The 21643-nt window shown below is 41.9% G+C and overlaps 1 protein-coding gene across 1 annotated transcript; it reads right to left on the bottom strand.

The window, feature by feature from the left end:
* Window positions 1–7427: 7427 nt before the first annotated feature.
* On the bottom strand, window positions 7428–20824 carry oafb (OAF homolog b (Drosophila)). Its single transcript, XM_067408074.1, has 4 exons — window positions 20290–20824; window positions 11416–11550; window positions 11058–11238; window positions 7428–8614 (listed from the first exon to the last, which is right to left on the bottom strand). Exons 1-4 carry the CDS (start codon window positions 20512–20514, stop codon window positions 8352–8354), a joined length of 804 nt encoding a protein of 267 aa, XP_067264175.1. The 5' UTR covers window positions 20515–20824; the 3' UTR covers window positions 7428–8351.
* Between the last annotated feature and the right edge of the window lie 819 nt (window positions 20825–21643).

Below are 21643 nucleotides of genomic sequence, written 5' to 3'. Positions count from 1 at the left end.
TGGCATTTTAACCTAATAGATTTTATTTTAATACTGAATTGGCACCAAAATAATATTTTGTTGTTCTGTTTTGTTGAGGTGTAAGAAGGAAGGGGCTGTTTCAGTACATTTACTCTTTCATATATTCCTTATATATAAATAAACTATTTATTATAAAGAGAACTGTTGATTCAGGTAAAGTATTTGAAATTGCATTACTGTCAAATACATTTTTTCTTTTTAATATTTTGGATATTTGCACTTTTGCTTTAAAGAATTAAGAATTTCATTTGCAAAATATAAACAATGCATAAATAATTTTTGGTCTTTTATGGAAAGACTATATTCCATATTTTTAATGAGACTTGGTTCCCTTTCAGTCGGTCACGTTCGACATACGTCAGTAGTGACCGACGAATTGGGATATCGCTTAAAGAGCCCTATCATCTTCGTGTAAACTAAAACAAGCCAATGGAATTGGCGTGCGAAATTTGCATAATGCGCACCGCCCCCGACAGGTGTATATAAATAGGAAGCAGATGCAATCGCACTCTGTCTTTCGCTTCGGAGCCATTCACTGGTGTCCTGTTTTAGAAGACTCCTTTCTTCGTTTGTTTTATTCTAAAACATTGCCTCAGAAGAGGATTTACAGCGAGCTTTCAGTGCTGGTGAAAGGGCACGTTCAGCGAGGTCGCGAGTCTCCGAGGAGCTGAGCTATAAGCTCGAAAACTGCTGTTTTCACAGCAACACAAAGAGTGTGTGCGTGTGTAGCGATTTGGGCCGGTTCCTCGGTGTGTCAGGGAGTGGTGTAACTGACACATGGCGTCGCTCCCTGGGTGCTTCAGCACGAGTGAGTTGACTTCCCCTTCTAAAAGAGCTTTACAGACGAACCCTGACAGTATGTCATTTCGTCTGTGCGTTAATGGGTGCGGTCGTTCCCTGGTCCCTGCTGATGGGCACAATCGTTGCATCTCGTGTTTGGGCATTCTGCACGCTGAAGCAGCTTTTGTGGATGGTTCATGTTCCCACTGCGGGAACATGACTATCGCGATGCTGAGGTCGAGACTCTCCTTCCTGAAGTCTCAGGAAGCGGGGGTCCCCTCTCCTATGCCGCGTACGACCGTTTTTTCCGGCCCCGGGAACCGGAATGACGGAACGGCGCTGTATAGGAAGGGTGACCGGAGGATTACGGTCAGGGCTTCCCCGCCGAGCGGAAACGCTCCTCGGGCCCCTGCCGCCTCATCAGCACCGCAACCCATCGTGCCACCGTTGGTTTCCGCTGGGCCCTCTACGGACTGTCCAGCCGTTACCTTTGGTGTGCTGGCGGCGGATCGGATGTCGATCGCTGCATCGGAAGGTGAGCCTGAGTCCTCGGGGGAGGATTCGGACGCGCTGCCGCCCGGGACGGTAGCGTTGCCCGAGTCGGATCCCGAGCTCACGGCTGTGCTCTCCCGGGCCGCCTTGTGCGTCGGGCTTGAGTGGAACCCTCCACCCTGTCCCGGCCCATCTCGGTTGGACGATTGGTACTTGGCGGGGGGTCGCGCTGGTCAAATCCAGCGTCCCGCCCCAATGCCTTTCTTCCCGGAAGTACACGATGAGGTGACCAGGTCTTGGCAAGCTCCGCATGGGGCTCGTACAGGGCCTGGTCCCTCGTCCGCATTCACCTCCCTGGACGGCGGGCTAGCCAGGGGGTACGCGAAGATCCCGCCAGTCGAGCGGTCTGTTGCGACGCAGTTGTGTCCAACGGCCGCTGGCTGGCGCGGTGAGCCGCGTCTCCTGTCCCAGGCCTGTGAATTCTCAGCCGGTCTGACTGAGAAAGCTTACAGTGCCTGTGGGCAGGCTGCCTCTGCCCTGCACGCGATGGCCCTTTTGCAGGTCTATCAGGCAAAAGCGCTGTCGCAGATGCCCCAGGAAGGTCCTGACCAACAGCTGCTTGGGGAGCTGCGCGCTGCCACTGACCTTGCCCTCCGGGCAACGAAGGTGACAGCGCGTTCTGTTGGCCAGGCGATGTCTACTCTGGTAGCCCAGCAACGCCACCTCTGGCTGACCTTGGCAGACATGAGGGAGACCGACAAACATCGGTTCCTGGATTCCCCCGTGTCTCCGGTCGGCCTTTTCGGCGACGCGGTGGAGAGCTGTGCCCAACAGTCCTCCGCTGCACAGAAGCAGGCTGAAGCTATCAGACATGTCAGGCCACGGCGGTCCGCTGCTGCCTCCACCCAGCCGCCCGTGGCTCAGCCTCAGCCCGCTCGTCGCCGAGGGCGCCCGCCTGCGTCTTCCTCCGCCCCTGCTAAGTTGGCAAAGCAGCAGCCTACACCAGCCAAACAGCAGGGTGCCGGGCGCGGACGTGGTGCCCAGCCTGGAGCGGAAGGTTCCTGCCCTTTGGGAGAGTATTCCATCTGCTCTCCCACCCCCGGAGGAGGGCCGGGGGGGATTTTGTGGCGGCTGTCCATCTACCGCCGCTGGCTCTCCGGAGTCCAGCGGTACCCACTTTGCCACAAAAAGAGCAGTTTCCTCAAACTCCAGGTCACAACAGGGGGTGTCTGCCAGTGTGCCAGGCTCCGCCTCGCTGCTGTCAGCTCCCTCCCCATTCGCCAGCAGGTGGCAGTGTGATGGTGCAGACCGCGTCCCGTGCGCCGTCTCCCATGCACACTGCTGCTTCGCAGAGTCCGACCCCACTCCGGGCCGCCCTCAAGCCGTCCGAGTCGGGTCCCTCTCTGCCTTGCTGCCCCACCCCCGGTGCGTCTGTGGTGCCTTTGGTCCCGCTGGCTCAGTGTCTGGAAGCGTGGATAGCGCTCCCCAGCCTGTCCAGTTGGCTCATTCGTACTATCAGACTCGGCTATGCGATTCAGTTCGCCCGGCGTCCCCCGGTCTTCAGGGCTGTCCACTTCACTCAGGTGTCGTTGGACAGTGCTCCTGTTCTCCGGGTGGAGATTGCTGTCCTCCTGGCGAAGGGTACAATCAAGCCGGTCCCTCCAGCCGATATGAAGTCGGGGTTTTACAGCCCCTACTTCATTGTACCGTAAAAGGGCGGTGGGCTACGGCCAATCCTGGACCGTCCCCAGGATTGGTTTGCAGCAATAGACCTGAAGGACGCATACTTTCATGTCTCGATTCTGCCTCGACACAGACCCTTCCTAGGTCGGTCTGCGTTCGAGGGTCGGGCATGTCAGTACAAAGTCCTACCCGACATGGTTGTAGCTCCCAACCGGTTGGGTCTTCAGGTCAACTGGGACAAGAGCAAACTCGCCCCCGGGTAGAGGATCTCTTGTTTCGGTCTCGAGCTAGACTCGGTCGCACTGACTGCGCGTCTCACCGAGGTGCGCGTCCAGTCGGTGTTGAACTGCCTGAGCTCGCTCAAGTGCAGGACAGCGGCTCCACTGAAAGATTTTCAGAGGCTCCTGGGGCATATGGCATCTGCAGCCGCGGTATCGCCGCTCGGATTGCTTCATATGAGACCGCTTCAACACTGGCTCCGCGGCCGGGTCCCGAGATGGGCGTGGCAGTGCGGCACGCTCCGTGTCCCCGTGACACCGAGCTGCCGTCGCACCCTTGTCCGGTGGTTGGACCCTTCGTTCCTGTGGGCCGGAGTACCCCTCGAACGAGTGTCCAGGCATGCTGTGGTCTCCACAGATGTCTCTGCCACGGGATGGGGGGCCACGTACAACGGGCATGCAGTGACAGGTCTTTTGGACGGGGCCTCAGCTGCATTGGCATACCAATTGCCTTGAGTTGCTAGCGGTTCGTCTTGCGCTGGCCCGCTTCAAGGAGCTGTTGTCAGGCAAGCACGTTCTAGTCCGCTCACTAAGCACTGCGGCCGTTGCGTATACCTACCGTCAAGGTGGTCTACGCTTCCGTCGCATGTTGCAACTCGCCCGCCATCTCTTGTTGTGGAGTCAGAAGGATCTGAGGTCCCTTCGGGCCACTCGTGTCTCAGGTGTGCTCTACCGTGCAGCCGACGAGCTGTCACGGCAGCATCTACTTGCGGGCGAGTGGCGGCTCCACCCCCAGGCGTCCAGCTGATTTGGCAGCGTTTCGGCGAGGCCCAGGTAGTCCTGCTTGCCTCCCCGGAAACTGCCCTCCGCCAGTGGTTTTATTCCCTGACCGGCGGCACGCTCGGCACGGATGCCCTGGCACACAGCTGGCCCCCGGGTCTGCGCAAACATGCGTTTCCCCCAGTGAGCCTTCTCGCACAACTCATGTGCAAGGTCAGGGAGGACGGGGAGCAGGTTCTGTTAGTGGCTCTGTACTGGCCCACTCGGACCTGATTCTCAGACCTCATTCTCCTCGCGACAGCACCTCCCTGGCCGATTCCTCTGAGGAAGGACCCCCTGACTCAGAGACGGGGCACCCTGTGGCACCCGCGTCCCGATCTATGGAACCTCCACGTGTGGTCCCTGGACGGGATGCGGAGGTTCTGAGTGATCTCCCGCAAGCGGTTGTAGACACCTTCACTTCCGCTAGAGCTCCTTCCACTAGGAATCTCTACGCGCTGAAGTGGAACCTGTTCGTCGAATGGTGCGCCTCTCGCCGAGAGGACCCCCGATCATGTTCGGTCGGATCCGTGCTTTCCTTTCTGCAAGAGGGGTTGGAGCGAAGGCTGTCTCCCTCCACCCTCAAGGTGTATGTTGCCGCCATTGCCGCACATCACCATGCAGTTGAGGGTAAGTCTCTGGGGAAACACGATCTGATCGTCAGATTCCTGAGGGGGGCCAGGAGACTGAATCCTCCTCGCCCTTCCGCCGTACCCTCTTGGGATTTGACCCTGGTTCTACAGCTCTCCGGGGTCATCCCTTCGAATCTTTGCAATCAGTCGACCTGAAACTAATGTCTCTTAAGACGGTTCTTCTGGTTGCATTGGCTTCCCTGAAGAGGGTAGGGGATCTGCATGCATTTTCGGTCGACGAAACGTGCCTAGAATTCGGGCCCGGTGCTTCTCACGTCATCCTGAGACCCCGGCCTGGATACGTGCCCAAGGTTCCTACCACTCCCTTCAGAGATCAGGTAGTGAACCTGCAAGCGCTGCCCTCGGAGGAGGCAGACCCAGCCCTAGCTTTGCTCTGTCCCGTCCGCGCTCTGCGCGTTTACGTGGACAGAACGCGAAGCTTCAGGACCTCAGATCAGCTCTTCATCTGTTACGGAGGCCAGCAGAAGGGAAAGGCTGTCTCCAAGCAGAGGATGGCCCACTGGATAGTGGATGCCATCGCCTTGGCGTACGAATCCCAGGGCGTGCCTTGCCCGCTCGGGTTGAGAGCCCACTCCACCAGAGGGGTGGCCTCTTCCTGGGCGCTGGCTCATGGCGCCTCGCTGACAGATATCTGTAGAGCTGCGGGCTGGGCGACACCTAACACGTTCGCTAGGTTTTATAGCCTACGTGTAGAGCCGGTATCCTCGCGTGTACTCGCATCCACTAGTCGGTAGACGTGTTGTACCCACTCTAAGTGTCGGCTTGCAATGCCATTCCCGCCACTGGCCGGATACGTGCATACTTTCACTCCAGTCGCGTTCCCCGCTTGGCGAACCCTGTCGAGTTCCTCCGCCTCCCCCTTCGGCTCGGACATTGCGGAGTGTCTGATGCCAGGCCTACATCCGTCGCTGATGCTGTCTGTTGGCTGGGGCCCATATGTCGTGACCCCTCTACGTGAGCGGTCCCATATGTGTATTTTCCACGGTTTAAAACTCCCTACAGGCCGAGTCCGTGTCTTTCCCTTAGCAGAGCCAGCTCTGCTGTCACCTGTCAGATGAGTCTCCCCCTAACCAGGTGGAGCCATCCCAGGGACTCCATATGCGTACTGCCCCCCCGGGCCAGTCCATGTGTGTATTCCCACGTAAACTCCTCCCCCATTGGGTAGGTAGTGGTTTCCGCAGCGTCCCTTACGGGTTCGCTTCCCCAGTGTGTCTAGTTTACTTAGTGGGTAGTGGTTAGACAGCAGTAGACTCTCTCGGTGTAAGCTCGCCCCCTTCACCGCCAGCCGGTGCTATGGGCGGCTGAGCTTGTGCTGGGCACTGGAAGGGGTTTCGTAACTGTGGCGCTTTAGTTGGGATCCCAATTCGTCGGTCACTACTGACGTACGTCGAACGTGACCGACTGAAAGGGAACGTCTCGGTTACGTATGTAACCCTCGTTCCCTGAAGGAGGGAACGGAGACGTACGTCCCGTCGCCACAGTTTCTGTACCCTCGCTGTAGTGCGGACACCAGTTGTCTCCTCAGCGAAAAACAGAGTGCGATTGCATCTGCTTCCTATTTATATACACCTGTCGGGGGCGGTGCGCATTATGCAAATATCGCACGCCAATTCCATTGGCTTGTTTTAGTTTACACGAAGATGATAGGGCTCTCTAAGCGATATCCCAATTCGTCGGTCACTACTGACGTACGTCTCCGTTCCCTCCTTCAGGGAACGAGGGTTACATACGTAACCGAGACGTTTTATTTTAAGTTAGAATATAGTGCAGATTACAATAGTTTAAATGACACTTAAATTAAACCCAATATATTTTAGTCAACTAAATCTACAGTAGATTTCATCGACTAAAACTAAAACAAAGCAGATGACTAAAATATGACTAAAACTAAAATTGCATTTTAGTAAAAAAAAACTATGATTAAAACTAAATTAAAATCTGCTGTTAACACCAATGAACACTTTGGCCAAATACCGGAAATATGCCAAGAAAGACCACAGGCCCGGTGTTGCACCCATAGACAGTAAAAGAGTTGCACCAAAGTTTTACCATACTCTTTGGTTGTACTTCTTCTGCAATCCATTTCTTCTACAAGCCATCATGCATTGGCTTCACAGCTGAAAGGTTTGCCTGAGCGGCGCCCTCTACCGCAAAGGAGCTAATTTACATTTCTTTCAGCATGAGGCTTATTCATTGAAGTTTTGGTATGAAAGGGCCTTTATATTTGCAAAAAAAAAGAGATCTTTTTTTTTTTTGGTTATTAAAAAGACAAACAAAAAAAGCCCAGCCCAGATGAGAAAACTAACGCAAATGTACTGCAAAGCATTACTTGTCATTTTTTCACTTTTCATATTTACTTTTTTAAAGGAGTAACACAATATCATAATGCATTTCTTTTTAAAGTAACTTTCCCCAACATTGGTAGTATCTCTGCTGACGGCTTCACAGAGAGACTGGGAAGATTGGCCTCCACAATTTTTATTAAAACCTGAATTCCCTACGTTTCGCGCCAACTAAGGAGCAAAAGAGAGAGAAAGAGTAACACAATGTTTTTTTTTTTTTTTCTTCTTCTTCATTTGGGTTGTATAGTTATGTTGACATTATTTGGCATACAGAACCAAATAGACCCATTACAAATACTTTATGCAAATATTTTATGGGAAAAAAAACGTCTGGACAAAAAAAAAAAAAAAAAAAATATAATCCGAGACAATATAAATCCGAGAAGATAGAAAATGACATCAAGATGGTGGCACAAGAAAGCAGAGAACGCCTGGCCAGACCGAAGCTCAAACATCCATGTTGTATATCACAAACCAAAGCAAAAGACTCTTCACAAGACAGCTGCAATTGAAATGTAAATTAGAATTAGTCATGGCTATAGAGAGCATCTTAGCTGAGAATAAGAAATTTGGCATCTACTGAATAAATTTGCAATAAATAGACATCACAATATGTTCAGAGACAATGTCTTAGCTGCCACTTAGGTTTTTTGTTACAGCTTCATACTCTTAGCTTCATAAACAGAGAACAAAAATGTGAATTTTTTTGAAAACATGTATGATGAGATTGTAAACAGTCAAATATGTTATTTTGCAGCAGTCAAACTGTTGCAGATTATTGCATGACACGACAATGCAGTAGACAATCATTAGCTTATCAAACAACAAAGTGAAGGCAACATGGTTAAAAAAAGTAATAATGAATAATAAAGTTGTAACCTAAACTAACAGCTAAAACTAAAACATGCACATTCAGACATCATATTATAAACATTTTGTACAATAGGATTTGAATATTTTCAAAATACAATCCTTTATACTAATTATATCCTCAACAAAGAATGTTACAGAAAGCTAATACTTTACCATTCAAATATTTTAACATAAAACTTAACCATTAAAACAGCATTTTCTGTCCTGAGGTATCATTGTAGTGATGCCCAAAAGTGAAAAGACAAATGGCTTGACAAATCCATATCAAAATATCCATTCTTTGACTCAATGCATAAAAATCTGAGAAAGTTCCCTGTTGAGACCAAATGTTTAGTTGCTTTCAATACAATGAAGTGCACAAGTAATTTCTAGATAATCTCATTATCAAAATGGTTCCTTGAGGTAAAAGTAAACTTCTGATTTGTTGTAGAGTACCTTACAAAACTTTCCTTTCTCTCTCTCAGGTTGTACTAAGAGTCATCATCCCAAAGGCATAGCTGTTTATAAGGTGTATAGAAGTCAAACCAGTAGCCCTTGCTGCAGCTCTTAATGCCACACTTGTAGGGATTGGGCCCCTGACCCCGGCAGTACTTCAGCTGGCAGGGGAACCACTCCAGGTTTAACCTGTAAGTGCAAGTGCAGGGCTGCCATGGGTCTGTTGTGGAGCTGCAGCTCTGCAAGCCACTCACATTCAGACTCTGAGGAAAGACCTCAAATATTGAACCTTCAACACCTGTAAAGAGAAATGTAATGGGTTAAAATAAAATTAACAGAAAAAAAAAACAAACAAACAAAAAAATGCCTCTGCATGGTCATGATATTTGCAGTCCATAATGATTAATTTGTTTTTTTAACTGTTCCCTTTCAGGGAACTTCTATGCTGCATTGAGATGAAGCTATGGGAACACCTCTGCGTGAGGCATTTGTCTAATCACTCATTGTTGGAACATCATTCTGTAGTGTGTGACATCGTAACCAGAAAGCTATTAAAGGTGCCCTAGATTCAAAAATTGAATTTACCTTGGCATAGTTAAATAACAAGAGTTCAGTACATGGAAAAGAGATACAGTGAGTCTCGAACTCCATTGTTTCCTCCTTCTAATGTAAATCTCATTTGTTTAAAAGACCTCCGGAAAACAGGCGAATCTCAACATAACACCGACTGTTACATAACAGTCGGGATCATTAATATGTTTGACCCCAATATTTGCATATGCCAACCTATGTTCAAGGCGTTACACAAGGGCAGCCAGTTTTAACGTCTGGATCTGTGCACAGCTGAATCATCAGACTAGGTAAGCAAGCAAGGACAATAGCGAAAAATGGCAGATAGAGCAATAATAACTGACATGATCCATGAAAACATGATATTTTTAGTGATATTTGTAAATTGTCTTTATAAATGTTTTGTTAGCATGTTGCTAATGTACTGTTCTTTCTTTCTTTCTTTCTTTCTTTCTTTCTTTCTTTCTTTCTTTCTTTCTTTCTTTCTTTCTTTCTTTCTTTCTTTCTTTCTTTTTTAACGCCATACCAGCTTCAAAGGCTATATTCATGGCGAGAATAAAGTATAATTAAATCAAAAGAAGACTAAAAAAGATATTTCAAATTTATTTCCTCTAAAAATCTTAAAACCATGCTTGGGCTCACTTGATTAAAAACCTTTTCAAAACTATCAACAGAGTAAAAACGGTTTCTCCTAATGTACTGTTAAATGTGGTTAAAGTTACCATCGTTTATTACTGTATTCACAGAGACAAGAGCCGTCGCTATTTTCATTTTTAAACACTTGAAGTCTGTATAATTCATAAACACAATTTTATTCTTTATAAATCTCTCCAACAGTGTGTAATGTTAGTTTTAGCCACGGAGCACCAACAAACTCATTCAGAATCAAATGTAAACATCCAAATAAATACCATACTTACGCGATTAGACATGCTGCATGACGAACACTTTGTAAAGATCCATTTTGAGGGTTATATTAGCTGTGTGAACTTTGTTTATGCACTGTGTAACTGCACTTATAGTCGATAGCTCGGGAGGGCAGGGAGCGAGCGATTTAAAGGGGCCGCAGCCTGAATCGGTGCATAGTTAATGATGCCCCAAAATAGGCAGTTAAAAAAATTTATTTAAAAAAATCTATGGGGTATTTTGACCTGAAACTTCACAGACACATTCAGGGGACACCTTAGACTTATATTACATCTTTTGAAAAGACGTTCTACGGCACCTTTAAGGATACCCAGACCAAAAATCATCAGCTTCTGATTGGCTGAAGTAAGTTGCTCACAGGCATGCAGAAAGCATGGCAGGGCGATGTAACATTTCGTTCCCTACTCAGGGAACCATGGTTATAATTATAACGGAGATAGTCGCAACCCTCTTACGAGGGAACTTCTACGCTGTGTCTACATGGCGCTATGGGAATCTGAATACCCACTATGCCATAATGTCAACTGCCTGGCTTAGTTTGAATAATGGTGAGCACAGCTTAGGACATGAGCACTTGAGAACCTGGTGAGAAGTCATCCCTGGTTACGACGTCACACTACAGAATGATGTTTCACCAATAGGTGATAAGACAAGTGCTTCAGACGCAATTACGCCGAGGTGTTCCCATAGCGTCATCTTGACGTAGCGTCTCGTTCCCTACTCAGGGAACCATGGTTAATGTCATAACCAAACGTTTCCTACTTTAATATATTTTAAAATGTAATTTATTCCTGCTATGGCAGAAGCTGAATTTTCATCATCTTTACTCCAGTCTTCAGTGTCACAAGATCCTTCAGAAATCATTCTAATATGCTGATTTGGTGCTCCACTAACATTTCATATAATTATCAACGGTGAAAACTGTTGTGCTGCTTAATATTTTTGCTGAAACTTTTTTTTTAATTATTTGATGAACTGAAAGTTCAAAAGAATTTAAATTATGTGTGATTTATTACAAGGCCCACTGAATATATTACCACAGTTTACTCCAAGATATTTATTCTAAGTATAATTATTTTCCTGAAATTTCAGCTGTAAGCTTACAGAAAAAAAGGTTTCCTGAAATTTTCATGCACAAGTTAAACAGTTTTTGCTGACAATTCTTAACATACAGGGCAAGGGCTTGAAACATACATTTACAGCAATGCATCAACTTGTGTAAGAAGAACATCCTCTCATCTAACCTTTGTCCAGCCATTGCTTGACATCTTGCTGCCGTGTGTATACAAGGTCTCGTGCATCCCTGCACACATTACGTATGTGAGTACTGAGGTACCAGGAGCGACTCATATTGAGCACCGCGTTCATAGTGAACTGTTCCACACCACGTCTCTCCTCCGCACTCCGCACCACATGAGGGTTTTTCTGTTGAGTTCAAACAATAATCATAAGAACGGGCATATATTACAATATTATATAATATTAAAAGGTTAGAGTACTAGCAATACACCATCAATGGTTACTACACTCTCTCTCTCTCTCTCTCTCTCTCTCTCTCTCTATTACACACAGATGGTGCTTTAAATTTTTTAAAATTTGGACCTGTCTGAGTCTAGCCATGGCTTCACTGGGGATGAGCTCTCCATGATCCAAATGTGAGATGAAGCAGAGGGCCTGGTACTGTGATTGGCCCTTCTCTGGCTCCCCAAGCACCAGTGCACGAAAGATCTTCACACGCTATTAGAAAAAAGAAAAAGAAAAAGAAAAAATGAAGAAAATATGAGCTTAGACAGTCACAAGACAAACCTACATTTCAACACACCTACATTTCAATGAATTAGGGGATTTTATTATCAGGATGTTTTTCCTATGAAATTTCAGCACATGCAAATTAGAAGAACAGGCAGGGAAACAGATAAACATTATTGTCCATTCAAAATATTCAATACTGTAGCAATTTAGCTAAAAAGAAATATGAGTAATTAATCATAACTAGTTATAATTAATTATAAATATTTGGAGCAGTTAGTAAAATTAACTTAATGTAATAAAATTAATATTACAATCAATTAACCTGTTTGTCCAGTGAGCACTCAGTGTTAATTGTTTATTAATTCTAAGAAATGTTCATTTCCAGGTTTTTGACTTTTCCATAGCTCCTCATGTTTCCCACTTCCGGTCTCACTCTATCATTCCTCATTTTACCCATGTACATGTGACTTGCGCGTGTGTATTTATGTGTTTGTTAGTTTAGTCATGTGTTTGTGATTTAGTTAATAAAACTTGTGCACAATAAATATTTGGTTCTGACTCCCCTTCTGTGAATAAATTGTCTCTTAAATGATTTAGATCCTATTAACAGTAAGTAAATGCTAAGAAAGAATTATTTTTCTATGGCCATGAAAAATAACCTATTAGATTTAATTAATAATCAATACTGAGTGTTGATTGTAATTTTAATATAGCCACATCAAGTTACAGTTTTTTCCAATTGCTAACACACAATTTTTCAAACTAGTCTGGTTTTATCAAAACACTTAACACAATTCACAAAACCACACACCCAAACTGCAAAATACCTCATATATCCTGCAAAATGAAGCACTGCAACCGAAACTACACAGAGCATTATCAAAATCAAACTTTTGCATGAAATGGCACACACTTCATTCATATTACCAGATTTTTGCCTAACCACCTACACACTGTTGGGCATAATGAAAAGCACCCCCATCTTTAGTATGCTTTGCCATAATACTAAAATATGTATCAGATTGTTCACATGCACAGAAATATTTGCAGATACACACACATGCTGTTGCAACATTTTTATTTTTTTTCCTTCACTACAGTAAACAAGTCAGTACAACATAAGCACAGCAGATATATTTACATGGGACTGAACAAAAATATTCTTACAAAAAAAGTAAACTGAAAAAGAAAATTTCTGAAAAAAAATATATTACAGTAAAAAAAACAAACAAAAAAAAAAAAGGCAAGAAAAATAATTAGGCAGCATCTTGCCGCACAGCTGGGTCTGGCCACAACGCCTCGTCAACATCACAGGCAATATCTTCCCTTGCCAGACATCGAGGGAAGAAGCGCCTTGAGTGCCTTATCCATCCCTGAATTGCACCCACATCAATCTCATCACATGCCTCTTCCATGGCCTGCACAAGAGGCATGCGCACAAAGGGCTGCCGGTCGTATACCTTCCACCGCCATGCCGAAAAGAATTCTTCTATGGGGTTCAGAAATGGTGAGTATGGTGGGAGGTATTGCACGAGAAATGTTGGGTGGTCAGCAAACCAGTTTTGGACTGGGGCTGCACGATGAAAGCTCACGTTGTCCCATACTACAACGTACCGGTTTCTTTGATGGTCTGCATCATTCATACGCTCTGGTGGTATGAGAATGTTGTGAAGTCTGTCCAGAAATGTGAGAATATGGGCTGTGTTGTATGGTCCAAGTTTGGCATGACGGTGGAGGACACCATGCATATTGGAGATGGCAGCGCACATTGTGATGTTCCCACCACGTTGGCCAGGAACATCTATAATGGCTCTGTGGCCAATGAGGTTTCTCCCTCTTCTTCTGGTCTTACCCAGCCTCATCTATAAAGATGAACTCATGTGGGATTGCATGAGCATCCATTTCCAGTACTCCCTGAAAACAAAGAACAAAAATCACTCAATATGGTGTTATCCAGTACACTGGGAAACAATGTTGTGTGTAGTGTACTGCAGTCAATATAGTACTTACATCCACATATGCTCGTCTGAACTCTTTGTTTCTTTGAGAGTTTCTCTCAAACGGCACCTTATAAAGTTGTTTCATTCTGATTTGGTTTCGCTTGAGAATGCGAGCCAATGTGGACAGACTAACTCGTTGAATGTTGTTGAATAAGGTGTTGTCTTGGATGATGTGGCTTTGAATTTCTCGTAATCTGATTTCATTATTTTCCAAAACCAAGTTTACAATAGCAGCTTCCTGTACCCCGGTGAACATTTGGCCCCTTCCTCCACCATGGTGTCGTCTCTCAGTCCTTTAGAAAAAATAAAATAAAAATATATATAGGGCTTGGACAATGCAGCCTAAATATTTTCCCCCACAGTAGAGTTCATTGTACAGGAAACTTGTACAGTTCATGAATGGCTGATGTCATACACTAAGTAAACAGGTGTCACCCAACTGATACACTATGACATGGGGTATACTACATGTGTACTACATGAAATTTTGGTTACATACCTGTTCTCCAGTCTAAAGGTCCGGATGACAGAGGCGACAGTAAAACGGCTCAAGTTTGGCTGCACTCTCTGTCCAGCCTCACGCATTGTCAACCCATGGTTGATGACATGATCTACTAAGGTTGCTCTGATTTCATTTGAAAGTGTTTGTCTTCTTTGGCCATGAACTCCTCTACCTGCTCTACCCCTACCTCTCACTCTTCCTCCCCCTCTTATTCTCAACCTCCCTCTTCCTCTTCCTCTCCCTCTTCCTCTTCCTCTTCCTCTCTCTGCAATGTCTTCCATTGTTGTTGTAAAAAAAAAAAGGTTCTCACCTGTGGTCTTTTCATAGTGCTTACATCCTGATTGAAGTGTTAACAATTAACCACTGAGGTGTTTGGCCAGGTGGCACATGTAATTGGCCAATTAGCTCATGTAGTGTCATTTTGAATGGCAGTGTTTTGAAATGGCAAACATGTGACTTTATGTCAGATTGTTGTGTCTTATGCAGAGAACTGTATTTAGTGAATTTAAAAAGTGCTATTTTGAAATGCAAAATGTGTGTAAAACAGAAAAGGTGTTTAGACTTTTGGAGACTTGAGAAGAAGTTTTGCTCTCTGTGTGTCAGTTTAAATAATTGTGCTGTGCATGTCATTTTAGTGTGTTAGCAATTGGAAAAAACTGTAATCTGATTAACTGATTCAAATACTATACATAATTAACCATAATTAATAATCATAATGAGTTATTAATATCATTAATATTTCCCCTTTGAGCTAATATCACTACAGTACTTAATATTCATTTACTTGTGATCCGTTGTGTAAGGTAAGAATAAAAAGTAGTTAAACCTAAACGTTGCTTTTTTTTCTTTTCTTTTTTTTCCCAGTGCAGACAGCATCTTCAACTAAAGGCCCGTTCACACAAAGGATGGTAACTAGAATGATAGCAATAAAAATGTAGTTCTAAAAATCAGCAGAGTCCACACTACAACTATAACAATAATGCTGGTAACCTTGGTAAATATTGAGCAAAGCAGGCTGCAAAAACTTAACTGCTTTTTATATACTTTTATATAAAAAAAAAAAAAAAAAAAAAAAAAAAAAAAAAAAATTTAAATAGATCAAAGAAAAGTTTAAAATACCTTATATATGTGTGCCACAATTACTGGTATCCCTTCATGTAATACTTTGTGCACCTTCCTTTTGCCAAAATAGCAGCTCTTGCAACAGATCACCACAATTATGGCAGTTTTATTCACATTCATTTTTGTATAATTTTACTTCAATCAATGGTTAGAGTTTAGCAAATATTTTTAAATAAAAACACTAAGAAAAATGTGTATAACCCGTTTTGCATTTTAAAGCAAAACATCTACATTAAAGCAAAATTAATTTACCATAAAAGCGAAATTGCATAAGATATTAAGACTTATTTTCATAGAATGAATAGAAAATAAAGAGATTTTGTCCTGGTCTATTACAGTTTTCAGATTTTACTATATTTTCACAGTATAAGTTCCATACAACGAAACAACGAAAGATAAATAATGAATGTGAACAATGTAATTTAAGACTGGGAGGAAGAGGCATCCAAATTCAAAAAGTTACTTGTTACACAAATCATAAAAAAAATAATAATAAAAAAATCATTTAATGAACACTAAAACAAAGCAGAGGCCCCTGTCTAACTATAAACATACCAGCTTGTCAGAGCACATGCAACTGAAGCGTAACCTCCTATCATGACACTGAGCATCAGCTGATCCACCAACTTACCCAGAGCAAAACAAGCTAACTGCTTCCATATGCACATAACCAAGAATACAGCCTCTCTTTCATGACAACAATACTGCTTTTCTTTGCGTCCGTCCCAGTGGTAACCGCACTACAGCATTCACACTGAATACGACTAAAGCCGTGAGAATGTCAGCTAGAGAACTCAAAATAAGACTCATTTGCTCAAAATAATTTAAATTTTAGATTCTGTTTACAGAGAGAGAGATATGAAATCATAGAAAAGGTGTCACTGAAAAGATTAGTCATAACTGCTGCTCTTTTTTTGGGGGGTTCAGTATATAAACTCAATCGACACAATTTGTGGCATAATATTGATTACAACAATAAATAATTCGGACTTTTAAAAAAAAAAATGTATAAAAGAAGTTGAATAAACTTATAATTTAGTAAAAGTTTTATATTATTGCTCAGCAATATATTAAAAGTTGAAAATGTAGTACATCCTACCTGTGTACTTACACAGTATACATAAGTAAAGCAATATATACACTAGCAAATCTTGTCAGCATGATTGTTTATATTGTTGCAAAAATGTAAACTGTATTAATCACATAGCTCTCTAAATAGGTATACCTGTTCAACTGCTTTTTAATGCAAATATTTAATCAGCCAATCACATGGCAGCAACTAGGGCTGGACAATTATGACCTAAAATCAAAATCTCAATTGAACATTTTACCTCGATTACGATTAATTGAACATTTTACCTCGATTTCCTGTAAATTATCAGGAAATTTTAATTTGAAAGTGAAGTAATCCTTTAACAGGATTAAAAAAACGAAATAACCGACATGGGAAAATTATGTCGGTTAGAGGTTCTGAATTTCGGTTTCGATTACATTCGATTAATCGTCCAGCCCTAGCAGCAACTCAATACATTTGGGCATGTAGGCATGGGCAAGACAATATGCTGAAGTTCAAACTGAGCATCAGAATGGGGAAGAAATGTGATTTAAGTGACTGAATCTGGTCTGAATATTTAAAGGTTGAATTTACCTCTAAATAATTAGAGTTCTGTACATGTAAATGACATACAGTGCGTCTCAAACACCATTGTTTCCTCCTTATGTAAATTTGATTTGTGCAAATGACCTCTGAAGAACAGGCGAATCTCAACATAACACTGACTGTGACCAAAAGTTGGGATCATTAATATGTACGCCCCCAACTTCTGCATATACCAACCCATGATGAAGGCATTAGACAAGCCAGTACTAACGTCTGGAGCAGCACAGAATCACCAGGAGTTATGCAGGTAAGCAAGCAAGGACAATAGCGAAAAATGGCAGATGGAGCAATAATAACTGACATGATCCATGATATTTTTTGTGATATTTGTAAATTGTCTTTCTAAATGTTTTGTTAGCATTTTGCTAATGTACTGTTAAATGTGGTTCCCATTGTTTCTTACTGTATTCATGGAGACCAGGGCCATGTTGTTATTTTCATTATTAAACACTTGCAGTCTGTATAATTCATAAACACAACTTCATTCTTTATAAATCTCTCCAACAGTGTGTAATGTTAGCTTTAGCCCTGTTAGCCACGGAGCACTATCAAACTCATTCAGAATCAAATGTAAACATCTAAATAAATACTGTACTTACATGATCTGATATGCTTCATGATGAACACTTTGTAAAGATCCATTTTGAGGGTTATATTAGCTGTGTGAACTTTGTTTATGCAATGTATTATAGAGTTGCAAGCTCGGGGGCGGGGAGTGAGAGCATTTAAAGGGGACTCACACAGAATCTGAGCATTTTTAATTATGCCCCAAAATAGGCAGTTGAATATGGGGTATTTTGAGCTGAAACTTCACTTACACATTCAGGGGACACCTTAGACTTATATTACATCTTGTGAAAAAGCATTCTAGGGCACCTTTTTTAGAAACTGCTGATCTACTGGGATTTTAACTGATAACCATCTCTAGGGTTTACAGAGAATGGTCTGAAAAAGAGAAAAAAATATCCAGTGAGTGGCAGTTCTGTGGCAAAAATGCCTTGTTGATTCCAGAGGACAGAGGAGAATGGCCAGACTGGTTCGAGCTGATAGAAAGGCAACATTAACTGACAACAGTTTTACTGACCCTCATGTGCAAAGCAGTCTGGTGTAAAAAATGACTTGCAAAGACTGGTATATGAATTTATCTGGACACATTCCCTTCATAACTAAAAATACACCAACTGCATCCGTATTGGCTCAGATGCCAGGAGATTATGGAGACTCATATGTTTACTATTAAAGCCATTAACAGATCAGTGATAATGTTTACATAGATGAGAAATATCACAAGCTCAGGGATGTCGTTCTTTAGTGTTGCTGTCCTGTAGAGTTTTGCTCCAACCCAACTCACCTTCCTTCACGTAGCTTTAGTAATCCTGAAGAAATTCAAGTGTGTTTGATCAGGGTTGTAGCTAAACTGTGCAGGACAGATGCACTACAGGACCAGTGTCACTGGTACAGGTACACAGTTGTCACTTGCAAAAACAAAATGGCGGCACCGTGAGTGGAAACATACAGATATAGGGGGCAGTAATATTGTAATAAGATCCCCTTCCTACATCACATGGGAAGCGGAATCTGAACGGCTTGTTTTGTCACATGCTTGCAGAGAAAGGCTTACCAAAACAAAGTTACTTGGTTGTCCTTTTTAATGTTTTCTGGGTTGGTGGATGCACAGGGGACCCGGTTATAGCATTTAAACATGGAAAAAGACATTTTTTTTTCCTTTAAAAAGTGTATTTTAACTTTAAAGCGGTTTCATTTAAAGATTTTAGGGTTTATGGGGTTGTTATAAAAATGGATATAACTTATCTTGTTAAAATACTGTTTCAATATTGTTTACACGTTTACAAATTGGCCTCATTCATTTCCATTGTAAGTGTTTTTTGTGTTTTTTTTAAGAAAAAGAGGGACAAGTGAAACTAATTTTGAGGTTTATCAACATTTTGCCTTTGCAAATGCATCCCTATCATGTGCTTTCATATCCAGGTAATTATTATGAATATAAAAAATAAAAACCACCTCAACCTCAAATGGACAATTAGGCTAATTTATTTATAATGTTGTATAATATATAATTATGGATATATAATTATGGTCTATGATGTTTCCCTGTTCTGTGGGTTTTTTTTTTTTGGTTTTTTTTTGGGTGCTTTGCATATTGCCTGATGTTTCCCATAAAGCCCACAGCATGGTTTTGGCAGCATGATTGTCTGGCTAACGGCAGCTTGATATCCTCCAACTTTCCATGGATGAAAAAAATCAAATAGAATATAATTTGATCCTGAAAAGTCTCTACATTTAAGAATGTCAAGTCAAGAAAAAAATGCTGTGTTTCAGAGTGCTGAAACTTTTATTTTTTGTTTGTTTGTTTGTTTTTTTGTGGATGAAATATTATCCTGAAAAATATTTCCATCAACACAAAGAGACCCTTCATTTAGATACTGGGTTCCATATGAATCTAACACTGCCACTTTAAGATCTTTCAAACCTTTAAAATAACATTCATAAAGAGCTGATAAACATCTGTGTGATTCATGAGTAATTTAATCTAATCACACCATGTAAATAAAGGAAAAGCATTTTTAGGTGATTTTACTAAAGGGGTGGTTCACCAAAAAATGAAAATTGTCATAATTTACTTACCCTAATGTTGTTCCAAACCTGTATGAGTTTGTTTCTTCTGTTGAACACCAAAGAAGATATTTTGAAGAATGTTGGGGGCCAAACAGTTGATGGACCCCATTGACTTCCATAGTATTTTTTTTTTCTTACTATGGAAGTCTGTCTGCTTACCAACATTCTTCAAAATATCTTATTTTGTGTTCAACATAAGAAAGAAACTCATAAAGGTTTGGAACAAATTGAGAACAAATACACATACTCTTTATTATATGTACATATGAACTCGTGAAAAAAAGTTTTGAAAAAGTTGAATATCACTATTATAAGTGGTGCCATGGTGAAGTGATGGTATCAGATGGTACTACCATGGTACTTTGATACTATACATACAGTCCCGTGATAGAGAATGATGCTATAAAAATGAAATTAATTTACCCTGATACTAAAACAAACAAAAAAGGCTTCACCTACAAAAAACGCATTATACAAAAAGTATAATAGTATTACCATGCTGTTTAGAATCATAGAATGTATGAAGACATTTGGACATACCTTAGTATCATGGCACTGAAATACCATGGAAGTGAAATTCATATATTATGGTATTTGACACTGTACACTAAAAGGTGCTTCCAAGGATACTACAGCACTACAATGGAGCATGTCCAACAAACACAAACAAATAATGTTTGCACTTGTCTTGACTCTTTTCTTCCCACATAGTGATACAGTTGGATCGCAGTGCTCCAAAAGTGCACTGATTTCAGTTCATTCACAGCTGTGGTTAAATTATTTTTAGTTGGATTTATACTCACGCGCTTGAAATCAGACAGGAATGTGATGAGAGTCCCGTCTGCCTGCTTGAACTCCACTGTTATGATGTCCTTCTCACTATCCGCCTCTAATAGCTCCTCCGTTATTTGACCATCGTTAAGACGAACAAGAACCGTCAACTGTGAGCAAACACTTACCGATAATACTAGAGTAAACACGACAAACGCTATCTGGACTGAAGCCGGTAAAGTCACTCTCGCGTTCATTACAAAAGACAATAAGGATGTAAACTCATTTAACACAACAATGGGACATATCGTCAAAGTAAATGACTTTAAACAAATAATAAAACTGTGGACAACGAATGCAAACTACTGTTTAGAGAGGTAATGCCCGTTTATAAAATAAGCTAGGTGGAAAACTATAGGCTATATACAGCTCGATGATCAAAGCAAAACAAATTGCGCTTCTATCAAAAATTGTATTTTTATCTAACGTTTGCCTAGATATTCGGAAAACACTGACTTAATTATACACGAAAACTGTCCTTCACAGCGTATATTTACTAACTCTTAAAGCTCCTGTATTCCCCGTCACTTCCTCTGAACTTCAGTAATTTGGCTGAAGGCGCCTCGGGCTCCCAACACTGCATGGGGCCACTTCTTAAAGACACAGGCTCAGATTTCAAGACTTAAAACTTCTAACTTGATTGTTTTATATTGTAATAAAACATAACTTAAAAATTATTATTTTTATTTAAATGAATAAAAAAAATAGTTTCATTACACACTTAACCGAGTTCAATCTCTCGAATGTTAATAAGTTTTGCATCCTACATTAAATATCATTTTATATATGTAAATATTATACATGTAAATTATATGAGGAATAATAAGGGAACACAATGGGGGAAAACTGGGCTTTTTTTTTGTTGTCTTTTTTTCCTAAAATTGACCCATTACATGATGTAAGCATCTGTTTAATGACCAGACTTATTATTTTGAGAAGTTAGGGACATTACTCAGATTTCATAAAGGAGCTTGACCCTTAATAAATAATAATAATATCAATAACAATAATCTTTTTTTTTTTTATCATCATTATAAAGGTAATTCTCTCTTTTATCTTTTTAAATAGCTATTTATTTTCCAATATTTTTAAAATCAAGATAAAAAAAATGCATCTTATTCACAGACTTGCCAACATTAAGACAAGGGACGTTCTTAATTTCTTTACACCACTTACCACTTGATTTAAAGGGACAGTGCACCCAAAAATTAAAATTCATTTACTCACCCTCATGTCGTTCCAAACCCATTAGATTTTGGTTAATTTTCGAAACACAGATTAAAGGGTTAGTTCAGCCAAAAATCAAATGTCTGTCATTAATTACTC

Source organism: Chanodichthys erythropterus, chromosome 13 (assembly GCF_024489055.1).
Source record: "Chanodichthys erythropterus isolate Z2021 chromosome 13, ASM2448905v1, whole genome shotgun sequence".
Classification (NCBI taxonomy): Eukaryota; Metazoa; Chordata; class Actinopteri; order Cypriniformes; family Xenocyprididae; genus Chanodichthys; species Chanodichthys erythropterus.
This window is presented reverse-complemented; position numbering and strand designations above follow the sequence as displayed.